The sequence below is a fragment of the Ambystoma mexicanum genome, chromosome 5p (genome assembly GCF_040938575.1).
Source record: "Ambystoma mexicanum isolate Mex_15411 chromosome 5p, UKY_AmexF1_1, whole genome shotgun sequence".
NCBI classification, from domain to species: Eukaryota; Metazoa; Chordata; class Amphibia; order Caudata; family Ambystomatidae; genus Ambystoma; species Ambystoma mexicanum.
The window spans coordinates 831,357,403-831,383,491 of record NC_090930.1 but is presented as its reverse complement, the minus strand read 5'-3'; the positions used below and the strand labels follow the sequence as shown (position 1 = coordinate 831,383,491).

Sequence of the window (26,089 nt, the reverse complement as noted above, 5' to 3'; positions counted from 1 at the left end):
CCAGGATCCATGTCCTATTAATGACGTGGTGCAGAAGGAGTTTTCCGGTGGTCCCAAATCCGGCGATCCTATGTAGCATTCCCAAGACAGCAACGTACTTCACAGTGGTGGATCTGAAGAATGCGTTCTTCTCAATCCCACTCCACCCTGATTCATGTTATCTCACTGCATTTACGCATGGTCCTCGGCGCTTCGAGCAAACGAGATTGCCTCAACGCTACTGTGAAAGTCTGAGTATTTTCAATAGAGTGCTGCATACCGACTTGGGAAATGTTCAGGTGCCTTAGCATAATCATCCAATATGTGGATGATTTGCTGGTACGTAGTGAAAATCAATAGCGGTTCAGGAAGGGATTCTATTGCATTATTGCAATTGCTGGCTCACAAAGGGTGCTGTCGGGTCCAGCTAGAAAATTCCTGCAGGAGTGATGATGGCCCACCAGACCTTCTAAGCCTGCTGGCCCAACGATCATTTAGCTACGACTATCAAGTTGGCAAACCCAAGGGGAAGTGGATAAAATAACAAACACAGGTTTCTTCTATTGATCTCGTCTCCTGATCGCTCCTTGACTGTTCTGTTGATGACCTAGAAGTTAATCACAAAACAATATTACACACACTTATTCTCGACTGTTCTGTTGTTTACCTTCCCCAACTTCCCTTCTATACCTGCTGCCTATGCTTTCTTTGCTGATGAGCTCTTTAAATCTTGAAAACTGTTGATGTGCTTCTATTCTCAAATAAAGTCTTTAACTGATGATAGTTGCTTGGTATTTTCTTTCTGTAACTTTTAAACGTGTGTCAAAAAGACTGCAACTTGACATTCAGGCTCCTTGCTTGTTAACGATTTCTACTTAACACATACAATGAACTTCCTTCTCATCTCATGAACACTCTTTGCAAAGTCATTTCCTTGAAAATAAGTTCACTAAAACGTTTTCCTAATTACACTTTCTTCAGTAAAATTTAAAACATCGGATAGTTTAAGTGCACTTAGCTTTCTTCTTCTGTTTCTGCTGACTTTACTTCTCTTCTTCTTGGGCGATGCTTCAGAAGTTTTCTGTAACTTGTTTCCTTACTATATGCATACTCTGGTACTAATTCTCTAGTTACTTCTTTAAAATGTTATCTCCAAGTTCTATAGAGGTGTTTAATTTCTTTGATTGCTGGAGCTACAAAAGCTGTGACCTGCTCTGATGGGTACTAGAATGAAGGGCAGTTTAGAATTCTGAAAAGGATTCCAAACGACCTCGTTCCCAGCCTTAGCGAATCAATGCTGCTAAACGGAGCCTCCATCTTCCCCTGGGGAAACAAAGGCTTCCTGAAAAGAACATTAAGGAATAATCACAGATACACAAGTCATCACCACCAAGAAACAGGACTAAATAATGACTCGCCCCCTGTTACCAACCCAAACCTTAGATAGCCCACCTCTCTTTGACACCCCGGTAGATCATCTTAGAAGTGAATAATGAGGGACCCTGACAGTACCCCATCCATAAAGCCCTGTCCCAAGGCCTGGTTTCTCTGATGTAACTGTCTAAACAATCTGGGAGGATGCACATTCTAAACTCCCTGCCAAGATCTTTCCTCCGGTCCATAGCCTTGTCAATCTACCAAATATTGCAGTCGTCCACGAACCACTCTAGAATCTAATATGGCCTGAACCTCAAATACATTTTCACCATCAGAAAACACTGGAACTGGAACCCCATAAAATCCTTGTGTCCTTTCTACAGATATTTAGCAAATTTACATGGAAAGTTGGGTGAACCCTTAACCCTGGTGGCAATTTCATTCTAACTGAAACTGGTGAATAAATGTGTTGTACCTCAAATGGTCTAATGTAACAGGGACTAAACCTGTTCTTCCCTTTCAATGCTTGATTCTCAAACAACCATACCTGATCTCCTACATGATTTTATGGAGCCTTTTCTACATTTTCTATCGGCACATTTCTTGTAGCTAAACCTACTTTTCTTTAAACACTGAACTGCCCGCTCTAGATTCTGACCCATCGCTCTTAACCTGCTCTCAACATCTGGAACCTCCACCAAAACCATCCTTCTTAGAAATCACGGATGGAACCCTTGAAAAAAAAATTGTGACGTAGAAGTTGAATCCTTTGCAGTATTATTGTAACAGAATTCAACTAACCTTAACAATTCCTGCCATCCTTGAATAGAAGCCAGATAACACTGTATGTACGTTTCCAGTTCCTGATTAGCCCTCTCAGTTTGACCAGTTCCCTTGGTATGATAACTGGTAGTCAAATTGATCTCGATTTTCAATTCTTTGCAAACGGCTTGCCAGAATTTGGAGACGAACTGAGTTTCCTGATCTGAAATCGCCTGACTTTGTAAGCCATGAAGTTTCACCACATTTTGCAAAAACGATTGTGCTAATGACGTGGCTGCAGCGGCCCCCTTAATAGAAATGAAAGGTGCTGCCTTGGAAAACACATCCACCACCACCAGTATAGTTGAACATCCCTTATCCGGCGGTAGATCTACATCATAGTCCATGGAAACTGTGTGCCAAGGACGAGGCGAAACTGGTCGAGGCACAAGTAATCCTGCCATTTTCTGATGATCGGACTACGCTCGAATACAAGTCTTGATGTAATTTTCTGTGTCTTCTCGCATTCCCTTCCACCAAAATTCTCTTTGCAACAACTCAAGAGTTTTCCTAAATTCAGGATGTTCTGCTAACGGTGAATCATGATAGGCCCTCAATGCTTCTTCACGTAAATCCTCAGAGGGCAAAAACAATCTTGCATCAATGTATGGTAATTCTTCCTTAATCAATCGCACCGGATCCTCAGTTTCCCATTCCAAAAGTTGTTCGACGGACATCTGTTGCTGAATTAGCTCCCGAAAATCTTTAACCTTCTGCACATCTCCTACAATGAAATTCTTCCCCCCTAACAATTGCATTGGTGCACAAGAGTCATTCTTAATACTTCCTGGAAAACATCGGGATAAAGCACCTGCTTTCCCATTCTGTTGCCCTGCTTTAAACATGAAGTTGTATTTGACAAAAAATAAGGACCAATGCAATTGCCTAGGAGTGAGAGTTCTTGCCGAACGCAGAAAGGTTACATTCCTGTAATCTGTAAGTACTGTGTCCCGATGTCGACTTCCGAGAAAGTAGTGCCTCCATTCCACAAAACCTGCCTTGATGGCCAAAAGCTCTCTGCCCGAAATTGTATAATTTACTTCTGCCGGGGAAAAACCTTTTTGGAAAGAACACCACCGGATGAAGTTGACCAGTCTGAAGAGGGAAAATCGAGACCAAATCCATGCCCCCGCACCCCAAGCGCATACATAAAAGAACAACAGGAAGAACAAGGAGCGCACTTATCATTTGAACCAGGCCCCAGCGCACCCATGGGTGACAAATATGCTGAAACACACCCACTTCACCAACAGTGCAACTTCCATGCTACATTAGAATCAATGCTGCAATATCAGAATCTACAAACACAAAAATCCCTGTTTAAAGGCTTGCAAATGCCTATATGAATTAACATGGTCTAAATGCACAGTGTAAAGCTATGTTTCAGGAAAATTACAGCTAAGTTCATTTCACTCACTGAACACTGGCTGCGGGAGCCTTATCAACATTCCTCGCAAAACATCCGACCTGCCAAGGCCGCAAGTTCAAGATAAAATTGCTTTCTGCAGACAGACATTTTTTAATTATCCACAAATGCGAATAAATCACGGCAACCCAGTGTGCTTTTTTTTTTCTTTCTGGGAAAGAAAGACATTTTCTCAAGGACTCGCACAACATTGAAACATAACTTGTAACAAGCCAGAGCCCAGGTGCGAACTGCTTGTTCAGCTAAAAGTTATGGGAACAAAGTCACATTGCAACAAGATTAGAATTAGGTAATGGGGGCTGGCACAGCTAAATCAACCCACTGACGCAAGAGGTTAATATCCAATTATCAGGCTCTCTGTAAGGGCTACATAGGTAACCTACCACTTTGCAGCCAATAACAGGAGGAGATAGGTTTCTGGGAGCTGATCCAATTCTGTGAGGTCAGCCTGCAGTGTGATTATAAAACTTACTTGCAAGACAGCCCCGGGGGAGACGGCGCCTGAACTCGCGATGCACGATGCTTTTCTTTGGCTTTTTTCTCTTTTCTTTGCCTAGAAATAAAGCAGTTTGAAACATGTTGCTGCCTGCTTGGAACTCTGTTGCATTTCTGGGGGCCATATGGGAGGTGTTGGGGCCTCCCATAGCTGGTGAGGGTATGGCTGCTGGCCCCCCACTGCCCTGGGGGGGGTCCAGCTTCTCCCCGACAAGTCGTATGATGACGTTGAGATAACACTGCTCCCATGAACTATCAGAAGCGCCCGTCCTCCAGGAAAAAAGGGTCTGCAATAAAATGGGTCCTGTAATACATTTCTCCTTCAAAAAGTGGAACACCCTTTCTGCCTCCTCACTCCATTCAAATTTCACTCCCTTCTTCAGCAGTCTGGTAATTGGAGTAACGACTTGTGAAAAATCATGAATTAATCTGCGATAGAAGTTTGCTAAACCTCTGTTACCATTGGAACAGGATGATCTGACGGACATCCTGGATAAGGGTCCTCAGTCAGATCCTATATTACCTTTTCACATTGCTCTCCAAAAAAGGGTGGCAGAGAATTGGGAGATGCCAGAAACCAAACCGGCTGTGAATAACAATTTGACCAAGAATTACCGCCCTTCCAGCAGTGACTGACTACCTGTCTAAACACTCCACTCCAGGGAGTCTGGTGGTACAGGCAGCTACTGCAACTTCTAAGCAATCAGCTTACCCTACCATCCCTCCAGATAGGGATGACAAGAGAGTAGATGGATGGGCAAGAAAGGTATTTTCTGCAGGGACTATGGCTCTAAAGTCAGCCAATTCCACATGTGCCCTTTATATTAGCTCTATGGGACTGCATTTCCATGGCGGCAGAGCACATTCCCGAGGGGGGTGAAAGAGACGGGTTCTTAGCTGTAATTAGAGACGGCAAAGAAGCCATGTGCGAGTCTTTTCAGTCAGGTCTGGATTCTGCTGATGGCATCAACAGAGCCACGGCCACTAGCACCATTATACGCATATATGCGTGGTTTCGGAAGCCGGGTTTTGCACTGGATTTGCAATCCAGACTCCTCAACATGCCCTTTGATGGGTCTCACCCTTTTGGCAACAAGGCTGACGAAAGCCTTGAGAATTTGCAGACCTCTTAGGCGGCAGCAAAATCTTTAGATGCCGCTATTATGCAGCTTCAGTCTTTTCACCCTACTGGACACACTTGGAGGGGTCGATCTTTTCGCTACTACTCCTCAGTTGGACGAGGAAGAGGAATGGCTGGTGAAAGAGGCCAAAGAAAGTTCCCTTGTGGTGTACGAGGGAGAGGTGCGAAGCCAGCTCAAGCAAGGGAATCTTTTCCATCTGGCATTACATCAGCCACCTCAAAACCGCTCTGAGGTCTTGGGTCACAACTCACAAGTGGGGGGCACACTGTCTCAACATCTAGAAGAATGGCAAGACATTACTTCGGATGTGTGGGCATTGGAAACCATAGCCCACGGGTACTGCCTTCCTTTCATACAGAGACCTCAGAGCAATCCACCAGGGAGCCTCTCTTTGAGGATTCCAGATCCGCTCCTTGTGCAGGACATTTTAACCCTGCTAGAGAAAGGTGCTATAGAACGGGTGCCTGTAGTGGAGAGGAACAAGGGATGGTATTCCCCATATTTCCTAATACCCAAAAAGGACGTAGGCCTGAGACCCATCTTGGACTTGAGGTACTTTAACAACTTCCTCAGGAAGGACAAGTTCAAGATGGTCACACTTTCTCGGATCCTTCAGGCCCTCTAACTCCAGAATTGGATGGTGTCATAGGACCTTCAGGATGCTTATTTTCATGTGCCAATCCATCTCAAGCATAGAAAATACCTGAGGTTCTCAGTTGGCGATTCTCATTATCAATATGGAGTTCTGCCATTCGGGCTGACCTCCGCCCGAGGTTTTTCAACAAAACTGATGGCAGTAGTGGTAGCGATGCTCAGGAGAGGTGGAGATTCACATCCACCCCTAACTGGACGATTGGCTGATCAGGGCGTGTTCTCCCGAACAAATCCGGGATCATCTCGACATCACCTGCCACTCTCTTCACAGCTGTTCTGGATACATCCTTGGGAAAGAGCTTGCCACCCGAGGTGAGGGCTCAAGACATTGTACAGATGGTCAACACATTTCAAAGTGCCCAGCGTCTCCCCGCCTTTTGCTTGGCCTCATGGTATCCTGCATCTTTTTGGTGCCAGAGAATGAGATCCCTTCAATGGGCTCTCAGAACTCACTCGTCCCAGTTCTCATGAAAGATGTCGGCACTACAGTATCGCACATGATCTTCTTTGGTGGGCCTGCAAGGACATCATTCTGAAGGGAGAACGCATTTGGCAACCATGGCCGGACAGAACAGTAGTAACGGATGCCTCACTCACGGGGTTGAGAGCCCACACCAACAATCTGACAGCGGTTGTTGGTCTCCATCGGAGTTCAAACTACATATCAATCTTTTGGAGCTGAGGGCAATCAGACTAGCACTGAAGGCCTTCCTGCCCTCTGTGCAGGGAATGAATGTCCTGATAATGACAGATAACACAGTGGCCATGTACTACCTCAACAAGAGAGGTGGTGTAGGGTCACTACAACTGTGCAGAGAAGCAACATAGCTCTGGTTCTGGGCAATGCAAGAAGGAATCTCTCGATCAAGAGTTTACCTAGCCGGAGAAGAGAACACGGCGGCGGACACTCTGAGCATTGTCTCCCATGAGTGGCAACTAGCTCAGGAAGTCCTTCAAGAGATCACCCTTTGGGGAACCCCTCAAGTGGAAATGTTCACGACCAGTGTCAACAGGAAGTGCGAACTGTACTGCTCCTTGGAATTTCCCCCAAGAGGAGCTCTAGGGGATGCGTGCATAGGGGACTGCGAGTTTCCACTCCTGTGTGAGTTTCCTCCAGTCCCTGTCATTCCTCACGTGATCAGGAGGTTGAGAAAGTTTGGGAAACACATAATCCTAATTGCCCCGGATTGGGCCAGGAGGACATGGTACCTGGACATTCTGGACATGTCCATCTGTCCTCCAATATGTCTTCCACTAAGAGAGGACCTTCTCTTGCAAGAGGAGGGTCAGGTTCTCATCCAGAGGTCAAAACACTCAGCCTTTACGCATGGTTTCTGAGAGGCTGAGATACAAGGATTGGGCCCACCCGGATGACGTAATGGAGTCCTTGTACCGTTGCCATTCGAACAAATTCTGCAGCTGGTGCAAAGGCAAAAATGTAGACCCTTTTCTGTGAAAAACACCTGCGGTGTCATCCTGTCTACTATCATTAGCCAATCTGGGGCTCCAGGTTGGAACTATTAAAGCCTATTTAGCAGCACTATACATCATTAAGCACTCATCTGAAGAATGTTCATATTTCAAGATACCACTGGTGACACAATTCCTTTCCAGGTTACTATTTGAGACCTTAATCTGGTCCTAAAAATGTCTGTGTGACCCTTTGAACCTGTACACTCATGTTTTTTAAGGTTGTTAACCTTTAAAACCATTCTTTTGGTAGCTCTAACTTCTGCCCATAGAGTGAGTGAATTGCAGGCACTTTCATCCAAGTCACCCTTTACTATTTTCCATAAGGATAGGGTAGTTTTGAGGGTTAAGCCTTTGTTCTTTCCCAAAATCATTTCTGGTTTTCACATAGGGCACAACAGTGTTTTACCTTCTTTCTAACCCTCACCTCATCCGGGTAAGGAGGAGGAGAGATTACACAGGTTGAACCCTTGTAGAGCTCTGAGCTTTTATATATCTAGGCTGTCAAAACTTTGCATTGATGATCAACTTTTCATTGGCTTTACAGGCCACAAACTGGGTCAGGCTGTTACGAAACAGACCATATCCAGATGGATCATTCTGGCAATTTTGTAATGTTACAGATTGGGAGGCTAGGATCCTCCTGAAGGATTAAGGGTCCATTCCGCCGGGGGCATGGCTACCTGTACAGCCCTGCAAAGGGGTGTACCGTTAAGTATTTGTGAGGCAGCAATGTGGTCTACTATTCACACGTTCACAAAACATTACTACCTGGAGTCTTCCCTCGGTCAGGATGGGAGCTTTGGAAAAGCTGTCCTGCGTTTTTTATTCATGAAATCCTTAAAAAAACTAAAATTCTTAATTCCTCCACCAAATCTAATACTGCTTTGGGAGTCTATCAAAAATGAGGAATATGTGGGAGGAAACAATCCATTCAAAGAACAAGTTACTTACCCCATGTAACGTTCTTTCGACTGGATGTTTCTCCCACGTATTCCTCTTCGCCCTCCCAACCTACCCCACAGTAGAATTTCCCATGCTATTACAGCTTTCACTCCTTCATAGTTGAGTACGGTCATTCCTGTGGGTATGCGGGTATTTCGACTGTAAGAAAAAACAGAACTGAAGCCAATATGCGCTGCGTGTGCTCTATATGCCTTCGATGACATTATCCACAAGGTGCATCGACACACCGTGCCATCTGCTTAAAAAAAAAGAATTTCCGAAGCAGCTGATGCTGGATATCGAATATCAAAGATGAGGAATACGTGGGAGGAACATCCAGTCGAAAGAACGTTAGCAGGGTACCTAACTTGTTCTTCTGATGAAGCTGAGCAATACATGAACTGTATTGGAAATACATGAACTGTGCTGAAGAAAGGCCGTAGTGAACTCAACAGAGGGAGGTCTGTTTTTACAAGGAGGATCCGAGCCCGGCGGAGGGAGATCCTAGGGACGACGAGCAATCGCCTAAGGTGCAAGATCACCAACAGAACTTTTGTTTGTTGGTTAATTTGAATCCGAAAACCTTCTAAGGCAAGAGACTTTTGCAGGAAAGAGACTCTGAAGGGGTTTTGATATCGTTCAACTGAACTGTGAACCGTGTGCTATCGAGGACTAGCCGGGTGCTGTGCTGGAGAGTCCCGCCTTGTCCCGTGCTTCAAATGTGGGGAAGGGAGACCCAGTTATACCATCCTGACTTATCATTTTGGTGAGCACTTCTTTCCTTGTAAACATTATCTCACACTCTTTTTGTAATTTAATAGTAAGGATTGGCAATTGTTTTTTTTTGTTTTTTATAGGCCCTTTTTATTTGACAAGACGCCACTAGGACTGCCTTAATATTATCTGATGGTTCGTTGCTTGCTCCCTTTTTAGATTTAGGTTTAGATAAGGCTTTTATCTCACCCAATTATAAAGTTCAATAAACGCCCTTGAACTGTGACCACTTGTGTCTGTCTTTTCTGTTGCCACCATGAGGTCCTTACACAACCCTGTGGTAAACGGGCTTAACGAGACAAAATGAAACTGAGAATAGATCATTAACTCTGTCTGCCGTTTGCTCTGGACATGCGGTTTACTTTGGAAATGTAAGCTCTTTCCCTAAGAAGTAGTTCAGCACGAAGCCAATAAAACAGGAAACAGTAAATAAGTCATCTTTTGGCAGTGAAAGCAGCAGTAGGACCATATAATGCGTTAAGGAGCTGGATGAAAAGCTTCAAATGAGGCTTGAGGCAGCAAAATGGAAGCCCCTCTAGGGCCCGGTGGGGACGGATGGGGTTACAATTACCCTGACCTGTTAAGTATAAACGAGTTGAGCAGGTAATTTTAGCTTAAAATTGTTTACTTGCCTCCACTGTCCATGCAGAGGGACATGGACAAATATGCTCCGAGTCCCCTTCAAATCAACGATGAGAAAACTGCAACAAAAAACAATTCTCAAACGAAGGGCCTGATACAGACGCTTCTACCACACTGGGGAAATCATTAATAGAAATTACATGATCTTAAAGTATTAAAGCGTTTGAAACGGCTGGATCTCAAAAAGCAACTTGAACGCTTTGGATTATGCAAGTGCACTTCGTAAACCACTTTTGAATGGATTGTGTTCTCCAACGTATTCCACATCTTTGACTTGTAATGTCCACAGCTGTGTAGTTCGGAAACATTTTCGGCAGAGGGCGTCCTGCGTCGATGGCGCCGGGTCGATGTCCCGTGAAGGCCTCTGTCGAGGGCGACGTCACCGAATGTTATAAATGGGATGCTCAGCGCCGGTAGCCTCGGCATGCCTCGTGTTTTACCTTGTGAAGATGTCTTCTTCTTCGACCCCCTCCGACTCCGCGGTCTGGCTTCAAGACTTGCCGGGACTGCAAGTCTAAAATGTCGATAACCGCCCCGCATCGCATTTTGTCTGTGGTGCTTGGGCGAGAGTAATGACACTGACGACTGTTCCAAATGCCAGTCGCTGACTGCTAAGTCCTTGCGAGAGCGTGAGGGAAAGCTTCAGGTAGGTAGGGGTTCTACACGAATTAAGTCCTGTAAATCTAAGTCCAAGTGGATGTTGTCAGTGTCATGCCCGCGCCGCTGGCGCACGCATTGGCAGCCATCATGGACTACTTGGTACTCATTTATCCTAATACTCCTTGAACAACTCCTTTTCACGCCTTGGTCTTTTATTTCCATTTGCTCAACTTTGGTTCTTTCTTATTTTATTCAATTAACTACATTTACCATAATGCACCTGGCTGCATTCCTCAATTCCTGGCTATTCTCATTCATCGTTATTGGGACCACAATCCCCAGAAGCCCTAGCGGCCAGTGCTGTTTCCACCTGCTTAGGACCAGAGAGGGAGGAGGCAGATTGTCTTCAGGTGTGCTGCTACAGGTGCTGTCAATTAGCCTGCCTCAGAACAGGGCAGGGCTGTATATAAGCAGCTGCCTGCAGGAGCACAGTGTCTTGCATCTTGAGTTCTCCCTGCTCCTGTTTGCCTTGACCCTTTACTTTGTATGCTGTTCCTGTTGCTGCATTATCCTGTTTTGTTCCAGTGCCCTTTCCGGGCTCCCTGCCTTGCAGCCGATCACGCTCTGCTGCCTTCCTACAGCCCTTGTCCTCTGGGCTTCCTGCCTTACAGCCTATTACAGTCCTCTGCAGCCCTCTACAGTCAGCGGTCCTGCTCCTCTGGGCTCACTCCTTGCTGCCCTGCTCCTCTGGGCTCCTTGCCCTGCAGCCTGCCTCACTCCGGCTGCCTACAGTCCTTGTCCTCTGGGCTCCCTGCCCTACAGCCTACCTCACTCTGGCTGCCTACAGTCCTAGTCCTCTGCAGCCCGCCTTGCAGCCTGCCTCACTCCGGCTGCCTACAATCCTTGTCCTCTGGGCTCCCTGCCCTGCAGCCTGCCTCACTACAGCTGCCTACAATCCTTGTCCTCTGGGCTCCCTGCCCTGCAGCCTGCCTCACTCCGGCTGCCTACCGTCCTTGTCCTCTGGGCTCCCTACCGTGCAGCTTGCAACCTTCTGCTGTCTCCAAGCCCTTGTTCCCTGGGCTCCCTACCTTGCAGCCTGCACCTCTTCGCTGCCTACAGCCCTGCTCCTCTGGGCTCTCTACCTAGAGGCCCTATTCTTTTGGGCTCTCTGTCTGTCACCTACTACTAATCTCTCTCTGTCCTGTTCTTCTGGACTCCCTGCCTTTCAGCCTACTACAGTCCTCCGCAGTCCAATACAGTTTGCCTGCACCTTGTGCCACTCTTGACTGCAGACCTGCTTCCTACTTTGCAGCCTTCTGTTTTCCTAACTGCTGCTCCTTGTTCTCTTCTTTGAGTCCTCTGTACTCCACCTTAGGTTATCTATTTCAGTCTAACTGCCTTTCCTTCATTTCCTTCTGCTAGATTGCTAATTGACTTCCTTTTTGCTGGATATTTCTGTTCTTGTCTTCTCATGTGTCTTATGTAATCCCTTTGTACAGAGCTTGCCTGTTGGTTTCCGGCAGGCAACCTCTGGCCCTTCCTTTGTCGCGTTTTCAGTTTTACAGACACCCACTGCTGCTGTTCCCAGCCATGAGCATACAGCGTGGGCCTCTGTTATAGCAATCTGTGCAGAAGGCTGGAGTTTCCTAAGGTTCGTGGAACACTCTTTCCCATTTCAGCATACACCCCAAGAGGGAATCCAGTTTGTTTGTACCTTTGTATCTTTTGCCCCTTTTGGCTCACAGCTACTGTTTCCTACTCTTCTTTCCTGTTGAACTTCCTGCTGTGTGTGCTTATCTGCTACCTTACCTCAGCACAGCCACCCAAACCCTACTTGGGTACCCTGTGCCACTCTTGACAGAGTGCCATTCCTGACAGTCAGGTTGACACATTCTTACTTGCATTGGGTCAGGTGTCACATTGGGTCAGGTGTTACATACATTGACATGTTCTTAGGTCAGGGGTTACATACATTGACTTATTTGTACATACATTGGGTCAGGTGTGGCACATATGTAGTGAGGAAGGGTTTGGGTGTGTTATGATTGGTTTTATTTGTGATACAGACAATTTAGCCTTAACCTTAATTGCAGCCTTTGGAAAAGGCCCCAAGCCAAGATGCAAGTGCTCAGCCTAAGTATTGATTGGCTGGTGATTGTTTATAGGAAGGACAGTGAACATTCTAAACTGCCTTTCATCGTCGAAGCACAGCTGAGAGGTTGTGTGAAAATCTGCTCCTTCTTAACTTGTTCAGGGGTTTCAAGTTTCAAGCGATCGAGTGGCTTCTTTGAGTAATAAACTGGAAAAGAGTTTGGATTTCGTTTTGGACACAGGACAGGAGTAAGAAGATTCCATCATCAGTGAGAAGAACTTTTCTAAGACTCATTCATGAGATGTGCTTTCTAATAATTTATAAGTGGAAGGAAACTTAAATACAGAACTATCTTAGTCTTATGTGATTTTTGTAAAAGGTTAATTTAATTGAAAAGGTTCACGTGCGCGAGCAAGTTCATCTTATCCACGCAAAACTGTAATGCGCATGCTTTCATAAGCTATGTGACTTTTCAGAGCTAGCGCATGTTTGAGCCGTTAAATAAAGCAACCGCACGTGCGTGAGAATCCTGCTACGTGAATCAACAGCGCGTGTGCGCGTGTTTGCTACCGGAATTAATCGCATGTGTGCGTGTTTTCTGCTACGTGGATCTATAGCGCGTGTACGTGTTTACTGCTACTGGAACTAAAGCGCGTGTGTGTTTTTTCTGCTACGTGGATCTATAGCGCGTGTACGTGTTTACTGTTACTGGAACTAAAGCGCGTGTATGCGTTTCCTGCTACGTGAAACAATAGCGCGTGTGCGTGTTTTCTGCTACATGGACGTAAAGCGCGTGTGTGTGTTTTTGCTACGTGGAATTGTAGCGCGCAAGCGTGAATTTTACTACGTGAATTTCCTTGGCAAGTTTCAAGCTCTTCATCTTTAAGAGACTAATTTTAGCATACAAAAAACTTTACCAGATTGGATTTCGTTGGAACTTCCTTACTTCATCTTGAACTTAAAAAGTTTGTAAAAGTTAAAAGAAGATTAAGAAGTTACAGGAAAAGACTGTTAGTGAGTTCAAGGACCTATCTAAGAAGGCTGAATGATCCTTAAGTTTTCCTGGCAACTAGTAAGGAAGTCTTATCTACTAAATCACTTCTCAGGGCATTATCAGGAGAAGTATCAGGTATGGTCTTTTAAACTATTTAGTAAAGGATATAGTTTTTAAGGTCATTGACTAAATGAGTAATTGTGGTGCTGTATATGCTTTTGTCTCAACTACAGGTGAGGAACCAGCTAGTCAATAGCATCCAGCCTGGTGTTTGTTATTTTATCGACTTTTCCCCCTTTCCCCTAGAAGTGTTATAAACTGAGCTGAAAAACAATTTGGAGCTCCGAGTGCTACATTTTAGGTGGATTGTCCGGGGGTTCAGCAGCTTCCGCAGATGCAAGATCAGAATCTCAGCCTGACAGATGTCCACCGATGACTCGAGGAGTGATTCTGTGTCGGGAGGTGTCCCGGGGGTCTTGAATCCGGAGTGGTTCCCGCCATTCGTCGTCCTCGTCTCAGCATTCTAGGAAGCGCCATCACTGGTTGCCTTCCCTGTCCTGCTCGGAGGATGGTGCCGCGAGAAAAGTGGCTTGTCCGACCAAGTCCTCGACTCCAGAGGAATGGGCTGCTTTTCGGGAGCAGATGTTGGCGATTTTTCAATTGCAGGGCACAGTTTTGTTCGCGCCTTCTGATGAAGCCGGCAAGGAACGGTCTCGTACCGTGGCTCGCATGCCTTCAGGCTCAGGTCCTCGACGCGACTCATCGGGAACCTTCGAGGTCCTGTTCGGACAAGGCTCCGGAAAGTCGCAAGAGACGTGCTTCCCGGTCTCGGTCTTTGTCTCCAGCGAGACCGCAGAAACCGGGCAAGGGCTCAAGGGCGGCGTCGACTCCATCAGCGCTGTGTCCGTCAGATACCGACGTCGAAGCTGTGCCTTCGTTCCAGCCCTCGGTGCCATCAGTGCCGTTCTCGACGCCAAAGCCGTCGGCGCTCTCGACGCCAAAGCCTTAGGCGCCTTTGGGTATTTTTGCCCGAAATATACTGATCAAGGTCCCTGATGCTGTGGATCCTCCTAGCAAGGCTACTTCTAAGTCTGTGAGGCCGGTGGTGGACTCCAGACCCTCTTCTGTTCTGAGGCAGGGTTTTTACCTCCCTCTGGATGATAGATATGAGGAGGAGGAGAGGTCAGACTTTGATATAGACCCTGTTGAGCCTGATGTAGCTCCTGTCTCTTCAGGAGACAGCCAGTTGGAAGAGCTGAGGCAAACTCTTCATGATGCCAGTGGTTTGGACACTTCTCTGGAAGTGGAATTTGGCAGGCCTGAGCCTGGGGCTCATACAGAGTCGCCCTACAGACGGCTCATGGCTAAGGTCATGGAGTATCTGGTCTGGTCCAGTCCTCCTGAAGCTTTTGTGCAAGATGATCTATTGGACATTTTAGATCAAGGACCGTCCTCTGACCCGGTGTTAGCTTTTCATCTGACTTTACAAAAAAGGGTGGAGGCTTGCTTGGCAGTCACCGGAATCTTCGTTGACCAAAAAATATCGCCTTTCCATTCCAGTAGCGAGCCCAGCTACCTTTCGTCGCACCCCACTTCAGAGAGTTTGGTGGTTCGTTGGCTACGGCCACCTCGAGGCAGGCGGCGTACCCTTCCATCCCCCCTGATAGGGACGACAAACGCTTCAACGGATGGGCACGCTAGGTGTTTTCTGCGTGGAGTATGGTGTTGAAGTCAGCCAACTCCACTTGTGCCTTGGCAAGATTTTCACACACTTTGTGGAACTGTGTTTCTCCTGCGGCTGAGCATATTCCCGAGGGGGAAGAAAGGGATGGGTTCCTTGCTCTCGTGCAAGATGGCAAGGATACTATGTGTAAATCCCTTCAGTCGGGTTTGGACAAGGCCGACAGTGTTAGCCGGTCCATGGCTGCGAGCACCGTTATACGCACATTTGCGAGGTTGCGGAAGTCGGGTTTTCCCCGGATGTGCAAGCTCGTCTTTTGAACATGCCTTTTGATGGCACACATTTGTTTGGCAGCAAGGCTGACGAGAGCCTTGAGAGGTTGAGACCTCAAAAGCTGCGGCGAAATCTTTAAGCGCAGATGTGCGTCATCCTCTGTCTTTTTGTCCTAGGGGACAGCAGTGGAGGGGAGGTTCTTTTCGTTACTACTCCTCCTTTTGTAGAATGAGAGGAGCTGCCATTCAAAGGGGTCAGCGTAAAAGTACCTGTGGTGGTCGGGGAAATAAAGGTGCCAAAGCGGCTCAGGCAGCTGCCTCTTTACCTTCAGGTGCTGCCGCAGCCGCTCCAACACAATCATGAGGCCATGTCCCATGATTCGCCGGTTGGGGGCAGACTGTCTCAACATCTCGAAGAGTGACGAGCCATTACTTCGGATGCGTGGGTTCTGGATACTATCGCCCACGGCTGCTGCCTTCCCTTCCTAAAGCGGCCTCACAACAATCCACTGGGGAATCTCTTTGAAGCTTCCGGATCCGCTCTTTGTGCAGGAAGTCTTGACCCTGCTAGAGAAAGGCGCTATAGAACTGGTGCCTGTAGTGGAGAGGAACAAGGGATGGTATTCCCCTTATGTTTTTATTCCAAAGAAAGACTGGAGATTGAGACCCATCCTGGACTTGCGTTGGTTGAACAAACTTCTCAGGAAGGACAAGTTCAAGATGGTCACTCTTTCTCAAGTCCTCCAGGTCCTTCAACTTCAGGATTGGTTGGTGTCTCTGGACCTCCAGGATGCTTTCATGTGCCAATTCATCCCAAGCACAGAAAGTACCTGAGGTTTGCAGCTGGCGACTCGCACTTTCAGTTTCGGGTCCTACCCTTCGGATTGACCTCCGCCCGAGGGTCTTCACCAAGCTGATGGTGGTGGTGGCAGTGTATCTCGGGCGAGGGGGGATTCACGTCTACCCCTACCTGGACGACTGGCTGATCCGTGCGTGTTCTCCTGACCAAGCATTGGATCACCTCGGTCTCACCTGCTGCTCCCTCCACAAGGTGGGCTTCTCCCTCAATTTCAAGAAGTCGCATCTGACACCTTCTCAACAGCTCCAGTACATTGGGGCTGTGTTGGACACGTCATTGGGGAAGTGCTTGCCTCCCAAGGTGAGGGCTCGGCACATTGTGCAGATGGTGGACAAGTTTCAACATGCCCAGAGTCTCCCGGCTTTCAAATTCTTGAGGTTGCTCGGCCTCATGGCATTCTGCATTTTTCTGGTGCCATAGGCCAGGCTGAGGATGTGATCCCTACAATGGGTCCTCAAGATGCAGTGGTCGTAGTTCTCAAGCAAGATGTTGGATCCCGTTCAGATTCCATTCTCGGTCTCCCAGGATCTTCTGTGGTGGGCCAACGAAGGGAACCTGATGAAGGGGGAGCAGTTTTGGTAACAATGGCCTGAGGTGACTCTAGTGAGGGATGCTTCCCTCACAGTATGGGGTGCTCATGCCAACAACTTGACCGCCAGTGGTCGTTGGTCTCCATCGGAGTCTAAACTCCACATCAATCTGTTAGAGCTGAGGGCTATCAGGCTAGCCCTGAAGGCTTTTCTGCCATCTCTGCGGAGGAAGAGTTTCCTGATCATGACGGACAACACAGTGGCCATGCATTACCTCAACAAAAAAGGGGGGTAGGGTCACTCCCGTTGTGCAGAGAGGAAATGCAGCTCTGGTTCTGGGCCCTCCAGCAGGGAATTTCGATCTCAGCAGTTCATCTGGCCGGAGACGAAAATGCAGCGGTGGACGCTCGGAGCAGGCAGAGCATGATCTCTCGCAAGTGGCAGTTGGCTCAGGAAGTCCTTCTGGAGATCTTTGCCTTTTGGGGAACCCCACAAGTGGATCTCTTTGCCACCAGTGGCACCTGGAAGTGTGAGAGATTCTGCTCAAGGAATTTCCTCTGAGAGGGGCCTTGGGATAGGCATTCGTAGTGGAGTGGTCATTCCCACTGCTGTACGCGTTTCCTCCAGTCCCCGTCATCCCGCAAGTACTGCGGAGGTTACGGAAGTTCGGTCGTCTCGTGATCCTCATTGCTCCGGATTGGGCCTGGAGTGTGTGGTACCCAGACCTTCTAGAAATGTCCATCTGCCCTCGACGCTGTCTTCCCTACCGAGAGGATCTGCTCTCGCGAGAGGGGAGGTCAGGTTCTCCATCCAGAGGTCAGAACTCTCAACCTTCACGCATGGTATCTGAAAGGTTGAAATGTAAGGATTGGGACCTCCCGGATGATGTGATGGAGGTGTTGCTTTCGGCCAGGAGGCCAGCAACAAAATCCCTATACCGTTGGTGCAAGTTTTGCCACTGGTGCTGAGGACAAAATGTTGATCCTTTTCAGTTTTCCATTCCTATGGGTTTGTCTTTCTTACTTTCTTCGGCCCACAGGGCCCTTCAAGTAGGTACCATTAAAGGTTACCATTAAAGGTTACCTGGCAGTGCTGTCTATATTTAAGCGCTTGTCTGAAGAATGCTCTTACTTTAAGATTCCTTTGATTTCTCAATTTCTTAAAGGACTGACTATTGTGTTTACGGCATCCCCTTTCCAGGTGCCGGTTTGGGATTTGAATTTGGTTTCGAAATTTCGAATGGGTTCTCCGTTTGAACCTTTGCACTCTTGTCCTTTGAGATTATGGTCCTTCAAGACAGTGTTCTTGGTTGCGGTTACTTCCGGTAGCAGAGTGAGTGAATTGCAGGCACTTTCCTCTAAGCCGCCCTTTACTGTGTGTTAGGGAGAATTCTCTGTTTAGGCTGAATTGCCTAACCTAGTGAGTCCCCCAGCAGCTTTGCTGGATTTTTGGGGTTTATTTTATTCTCCTGCAAAGAGTCGGACTCTTTTACCCTCACTCTTGGACATGATTTGAGTGTGTTTCTTTGGCTCTAGATGTGTTTAATGGGCTATAGGGTCTTTTACCCCATAGGGCTTCAGTTGTTTTTGTGATGTGTTACACAGCACCCTCAGTGCAGTGACACAGGGGTGTCATAGTGATCCCCCAGTATAGACTCCATACCCTGGGACTGACTACTGTCTCCCAGGGCATGTAAAGTCACCATTGACTTTACTAGTCTTAAATTCTGAACAGAACCAGTACAAACCATCATATTGTGGACCTACTGGCTGGGGCAATTCGATTGCCCCAGGATCTGTTAGTCGAGGGGGCACGTCTCCGTCCCCCCTGATCGAGTTTTGGCTGGTGGCAGTGGATACTACTTTTTATATTCAACCGCAAATATTTTCCTATCTGATTTCCCATTGTTTTTAGGCTATTATTTACGGTAGCCTCGAACATACCGCCAGTTTATTTAATTAATATTAATTCTCCGGTTGGTATTTTTTGCCAAAACTTGATTCTAAAATGGCGTTTGTGTTCTCTTCTGTGACTCCAACCCAAGTCGAGCCCTTTGTTCCACCTTTTGGCGGGCTTCTCCACAGAAGCCCTCCAAAGTGGTGCCACTCTGTCTGGGGTACTTAGGAGGGGTGGAGGGGAATTAAGGCACCCTGGACTGAGTTGCCTAGGCAACTCAAGTCGCACTCCATCCTATTGGCCGGCTCACCACTTAGCATGTTTGAGTGACAGCTAGGCTGAGTGAATGGGGGTTTTCTGCATAAAAGCAGGGCTTTGGGGACTGGAACTTCAGAAGTCGCCACAGGTCCTAAGAATCCGACGAGGGAGAAGCTGAGCCGACCTGCCACAATACCACCACCGGTGGAGCCCTGCTGGACTGCCTCACCACTTTTCCCAACGACAGAGGAGATCTCCCGCCGGAGAGTCTTCTTCCTTTGACTGGTGGGGATAACCAGTTTCACCGTCTTTTCGCTTTCCCGACGTACCTCGTGGCCGCCTTGCCCGTGCCAAGCACCTCGGCAACCGGGATACCACGTTTTACCACGACCGCGAAACCAAGGTACCACCTTTAACCGGAAAACTCTGCGGCTGGTTTCTTCCCTGGTAGTGCAACGACCTTCATCTTTCCTCCAAGTCGAGATCTTCTCTTCCCCTGGACGACGACGCAACTTGCACCCACTACCAGGAACAACTGCCACCGCTGGAGGATCCTTCCCACTTAAGGTACTGTGTCCCGCCTGGCTTCCCTTGCTACCGACTGTACGGGGTAGATTTAGCCCCTGGCTTTCGAACCTGGGTTAGTTTGGGACACCCTGGCTAAACTTTCTTAAAGCCTCTCTAAACCCTTTTTGAACCCTCTGCAAGACTTTCTAAGCATAGTGTAACTATGTGATCTTGGGCGCATTTGTGCTCTGCTCTCTCTAAGAGTGGGCCCAGCCTTTGGACTTTGGCTCACCAGTGACTTTTTGCTCTCTGCCTTGCTAACAGTGTTCCTGAATCTTGTGGTGTACCTTTTCATATTCTGTCTTTTTCCCCTCCCTTTCTCACAAACTTATCAGAGTGCAATCTAGTTAAGCGCTCACCTCTGTAAGTGGTGTTTTACTGTGACTTAGCTGATAAGGAAAAAGGGGTGTATATATTACAATAGTAACTGTGTTTAGAATATTTTACAATAAGAGTGCTGGAGTGTTTCAACTGTGTGTTTTTAAATAAATAATTATATACTTTGATACCAAAGCTCTGGTCAGTGTTTGCTTGTATTATTGTATCTGAGTGCCTATTGTGTATACTTTGCATACTGCCTAACTCTTCTTGAGGGAAGTCTGACTGCTCAGCCACAGCTACCAGGTAAATCTGGGTGGTACAGACTGCTACCAAGTGGGTTTACTGCCAACACCTGTAGTCTTAAATCTTTTGCAGTGGTCCCTAAGGGAACTGCACAGGGTTCTGCCTAACACTGTGTTCCACAAGGACAGGGTTGTACTAAGGGTACGTCCTTCCTTTCTACTTAAGGTAGTATCTGAATTTCATTTGAGCCAGAAAGTGGTTCTTCCTTCTTTCTATCCTCCTCCTCATCCTGGTAAGGAAGAGGAGCGACTCCATAGGTTGGATCCTAGAAGAGCTCTGAGCTTTTTTATATTTCTAGGATGTCCAGGGTCAGAGTGGACGATCAACTCTTTGTGGGATTTGCTGGACACCGATTGGGCCAGGCTGTTACCAAACAGACCTTGTCCAGGTGGATTATCCTCACCATTACTGAATGTTACCGATTGGCGGGTAAGGACCCTCCTGAAGGGCTGCGAGCTCATTCCACTAGGGGCGTGGCTACTTCCACAGCCCTACAACGGGGAGTTCCTATTAGGAATATTTGTGATGCAGCCACATGGGCTTCTTTAACACCTTTTGTTAAGCATTCCCTGGATACGAGCCATGGTCAAGATGTGGCCTTTGGTAAGGCAGTTCTTTATTCCGTTATCTGATTGGGTACTCTAAATTATTTTCCCTCCTCCATTTTCTGGTACTGCTTTGGGAGTATGTCAAAGATGTGGAATATGTTGGAGGACACAATCGATTCAAAGACCAAGTTACTTACCAACTGGTAACGTTCTTTCGATTGGAAGGATATGTGCAGTCAAGCAGGCATTGGATTGGTGGCACACTTTATGGGGGAAAAAACATAAACTGAGGCTACGGGCGCTGTGCGTCCTATTTATAACATCAGGTGACGTCACCCTCGACGGAGGCCTTCGAGGGACATCGACCCGATGCCATTGACGCAGGACGCCCTCTGCCGAAAAAGTTTCTGAACTACACAGCTGTGGACATTACATGTCAAAGATGTGGAATACGTTGGAGGAACATCCAATCGAAAGAACGTTACTAGTTGGTAAGTAAATTGTTCTTTTCTATTTAAGGAAGGGTGCAAACGATGCTGACCCAGCAATGTTGTGTTAGGTCCAAGAAGGAACATGAACTGGTAAATTTATAATGATTGTACTTTCAGGCTTTGTATCCTTGCAATTTTAAGTACCAGGCAACAGTGCTGCTTAATTGGGCATTTGTGTGCGTCTTGTTGATCCCAGAATAATTGTTTTCTCCATTTATAAATGGTGCCACATTCTTACAGTATAGCTGCGATACCTATTACCATTTCGGCTTTTGCTTCAAAGAAAGTAGTTATTTAATGGCAAGGTGAATGTTTCTTTGTATTTATTAAGTTGGTTTAATTATCTCGCATCACTGCGTGGTCTACCTTGCTTTAATATCCCATCCTTTTAGGCTGCGTTGCTTTTAGCCCAGTTGTGCTCCCAGGTGATCTGCACAGAATAGTTTCATGGAGACATCCTTCTATCTCATTCCAGAAACTGAAGACTTGCAATAGAGCAGCATTTGCTTTGTCCTCTCCTGTCCGAGCATATTGCTCCGCAATGTGCGCTGTCCATGTGGAGGGCCTGATGAAGGTGCTTCAGGGGCCTGATCCAGCCCACCTGGCTTATGTTAGACACTTGCGAGGTGGACTGAAGTGTCTAAAGAATACTAAGGTCCTTCATTTAGTTTGGATAATGTAAAATGGAAGTCCATGCACTCATACCCTCATAATTTAAGAAGCCATTATCTACAGCTCTCACAAAAAATGAGTGTCTCTGAGAAGTGTAAAGGTTTTTTGTTATAGATTTCTCAGGCCCTACAGCATTTTATCTCTCTCTCCCCCTCTCTCCCTCTCTCCCTCTATCCCTCTCTCACTCTCCTAAACACCTCTTTTCTAACAAGGGGTGTTTTTAGCTGCCTGTTAGTAGATACAGTTTGTTTTACCCTCAGTATGCTAAAGACTAAATGAGCTGCAGGGTTGACCTAAAGGCATGTGGCCTTATATGTCTACAATCCCTCATGGACTTCCTAACCTTAACTACTCTACCAATGTGATAGTGTTCTAAATGGAAACTGGACTGTTTAAGACACCCAGCCCGACTCAATCCCTTTTCTCTCACACCCACTTCTCTTAATATCTGATGGTTTTCTCTCTCCTTCTCCCAACTTCTCACTCTCCTTATTCTACCTTCTCACACTCCATTGAAGTCTCGCCTACACCTGTTGATGCTAATACACTACTCCTACCTCCACACTACCCCTCTGTCCTCCACACTACACATTACTACTCTCTCCACACTACTTCTCCCTCCACCACACCACTACTCTCTCTGACAACTACTACTCCACCTTCCAAATACCACTACACCCTCCTCAAAATTAATTCACCCTTCATTCACTTCCACTCACTTGAGTCCCACCGTACACAATCTCTCCTAACCACACTGGTTACTCTTTCCTGCAGACTTACACAGCAGTACCACTTGCACTCACAAAACCAACACCCCACCTGCTCCAGAAAGCACCTCCATTCTCCACTCCACTGTCCTTCCTTCTACTGGTCTCTTGGCCTGCCATCTGCACCTCCTCTGACCTCATCCAAACCACCCACACCTTCCTGTTTCCTGAGGGGCTTTTGTATCCCCCTCGCCGTCTCGTAATTGACAGGCTGTCCCTAACCAATTGGACCCTACCCAGGAGATTTTCAGAATAGAGGCTTTAAATGGTGGGTTAAGCCACACCCCTTCTGTCCGCGCAGGATCGTTGTGTATTAACAATTGCGGCCCATGTTGTGTATTTTCCCAAATCATGTGAGGGGTCCTATTCCAATTTCCTCTAAGATAAGTGCAGCTCAATTTGTGTCCCTACCCCCCCCCAACCCTCTTCCAAGTCTCTGGTGGTCTAGGGCCCCTGCAGGGAACCATTCCTCGAGTGCCCCCCGCTGCTGGTGTGTGCTCTGTGACTGACGGCACTGTCACCTATGAGCTCTGACTCTGCCCTTGGCTCTTCCGTTATGCTTGCATCAGTGTGTGTGCGTACCCTTGTGCTTGCAGGGATCATGTCTCTCTTTTGATGTTGCACATGTCCCTGGTGCTACTTCCAGGTCTGCGTTAGGGTCGCTGCCCTGTCTCTTCCCTGGGTTACCTCATGGTTCTTGTTTTTTTTTTGTAATTAAGAGGGCATTCTGGTACATATATATTGAGGTAATGCAAATCAGTACTGCATAGATGCATACTGGCACTTGGGTGTGGGGGCATGAATGTGGGTCTTCTCAGCTGATACTGTCCAGTTTAGGTGTAGGACTGGTATTTCAGTTCGACCTGGTAGGCCTACCAACCCCAGCTGAGAGGAACTCCTATCCCCTCTTGAGAAGGTAAGCGTACTGGTCTTGTCACACAAGGTAGAACGTAAATGTAATGACCTGCATGACGTTTGAGGAAGTCCTGCATGTTCTAGTTTTGTTTTTTTAGGGTACTGTCCTGATTTTGTGGTACAACATGCTGACCTTTGTAGACAACATTCATAATGCGTATAGTGGTCTTAGGATGGCAAGATTTGTGCAAGTATGTTGTGCTATGTTCAAGGGTTTTAAGATGACCCCTGCAGGTTTTTAACTGCATGGAGTTTTCTGTTGGACTTTGTCCTTGGATTGTAAGTAAACTTGAACATGAACCCTTTTTCATTACAATGTTATTGAATAGGTGGGGTTAGACTGGGGTGGTTTTGAATTCCACAGTTTTTTTAGATGTAGTTTTGCATTTGTGCTTATTGAAATGTATGTGTATGTACAACTATTAACAGTCAAAGATCTTTATGATTAGCTTTTTTGCTTCTACAAACAAAAGAAAATACAACACTGCTTCCTTCCTGAAAAGATTTGTCCTCCCCTTTAATCTCGCCTCAGGCTGATATGTTTCAGTCCTAGTTAGTTAATATCTCTTGCAACATTGTAGCTTTAAAATCTATAATCTATTTTGCAAAAACTAAATTTACTTTTTTTCTTCCCAGTCTTTAAAGGATCAAAGGCTTGTGTATTCTGGTAAATTACTTCTTGATCATCTCCGGCTGAAAGATGTTCTCAGAAAAGTAAGTGATTTGAGAATGCAGTTTTATTTATGGGCTCATCTTGAATGAATACATTTTTTGGCCTAAAAGGTATGTGTACATACCCATTTAGTTTTAGTCTGACAATTTGAACATGCAAATACAGTAAAATAACATGTATTTATATCCTCTTTAGTTTTCCAGCAGATATTTGGCAGTCGTATAAAAGCAGCAACTAGTTTCTTCTGGGGGGAGATGTGGGGAAGTATAAGGGTACAGAAGTCAGACGCTGACACAGTTGTGGTATTCTGGTTGATAAAGACTTCTATTATGAAGAACATAAGTAAAAACCCTACTTGTCTCTATGACTAAGGGGGGTTGCCCTACCTCAACAAAAAGACTAAAGACTTTGTCCTTGAAATCAAAATAGTCCACCGTCCTGTGTCAAAATGCCTATTTCCAACAATCACACTTATAACCAATAACAAAGCAATAAGGAATGATTCCCTTCCTCTGGACATTGTCGAATTGTACACAAGTGGAAGTTCAAACAAAAGATCTCTAGGCAAGGCCAGGGGGAATTACTCTCTTTCCCTGGTCACAGTATTTGTCATGCCAAGATGTTTCTCTTCTCCTGGCTTTGTTTTGTGTTCATGTTTTTTATTGGCATTTGAACCATAAAACACAAACATACTACCAAACAAACAAAGGTCTGCCAGTGAATAATAGAGGAAAGCAAATACATAGAAAAAGAATAATCTTCTCAGTAGCATTCAGACCCTCTTGCCCTTCCCCCGAATCACCTCAACATCCCAACTCCACACTAGCTGTCCTCATGCTACTAATAATGCCAATCTTGTCTGAATGCACGACATCCGGAGCTTAAAGATTAAACGGAGGAGAGCAGGCCTGAACACTGTCCACATAATCTTCGTGATAGTCCTGATATCATGGTGACGTGCACTCATCAATTACTACCTTATTTTAAAAAGTGTCCCAACACCTGCAGTACAAAACTAAAAAGGAGCAAACCACAACAGGTAACCACATCATTTTGCTAATCATCCACTGTGAGTAAACGGGTATCGATAACTATTGTTCACATGTACCATTAGCACAACCTCAATCAGACTGGGTCAAGGATGTTCTTATAGGTATGGTTGCCACACCACTTGGCCTAAGGGCACCTTAACTCCCATACATCCCAGCGGCCATCCTCCATGTAGGACTGCTCGCACCATGGCAGAGTCGATCCCACGGCAGGCACTTGCAGGGGTCGTATGTCAGAGGGAGGGAAAATTGTCAGCACCAATGCATCCCAGGCTACTACATCTTTACTCCCTTCTCTCAACCTCCCCATGTACTGCTCTGTGCCAAGCTGTGGATTCGGCTAATGCCCAGTGCTCTAAATCACCCCATCATGCTTCAATCCTCGGACCTCACGGCTGAATTCCAGGCAGTTGTGATTCTCTGCTTGGATAACATGCAAATGAAATCCTTCATCTTGGTGAGGTGTGCTGTGTGTTTCTTCCCTCTCGGATATAATCCCAACACATTAAGCTTTCGGGGCCCATGTGTGCATCTGTATCCCTCCTCTGACCACTTTGTCGGCTATCACCTGCCAGAACCTACTCATTACCGGGCATGTCCCAAACATGTGTAAGAAATCCACAACGTTTTGCTTGCACCTGGGGCAGTTCAGTTGCCCTGTTCCACGGAACCACAATATTCTGTAGGGGGTCAGGTAAGCCCTGTGTGTAACATACAATTGAGTACATTTCAATCTGGAGTTCCTGGAGACCCTATGGTGTGCAATAGTACTCTTGCCCATGTGAATGTCTTGCCCAGGTCCTCCTCCCAGTCTGAGTGTACCGTAAGTGTAGGTTCTGAAAACTGTGGGCCCCCCGCCACATAATACATGGTCT

At 46.6% G+C, this 26,089-nt stretch overlaps 1 protein-coding gene across 4 annotated transcripts in view; it reads left to right on the top strand.

Annotated features, from left to right (window-relative positions):
* The window catches only part of HERPUD2 (HERPUD family member 2), a 1,113,814-nt gene that overhangs the window by 211,626 nt on the left and 876,099 nt on the right, over window positions 1–26,089 (top strand). For all 4 annotated transcript variants that reach the window (XM_069613247.1, XM_069613249.1, XM_069613250.1 and 1 more), the window contains one exon: window positions 24,129–24,206. In XM_069613247.1, coding sequence (XP_069469348.1) covers window positions 24,129–24,206 — 78 coding nt within the window. The remainder of the gene's footprint in view (window positions 1–24,128; window positions 24,207–26,089) is intronic.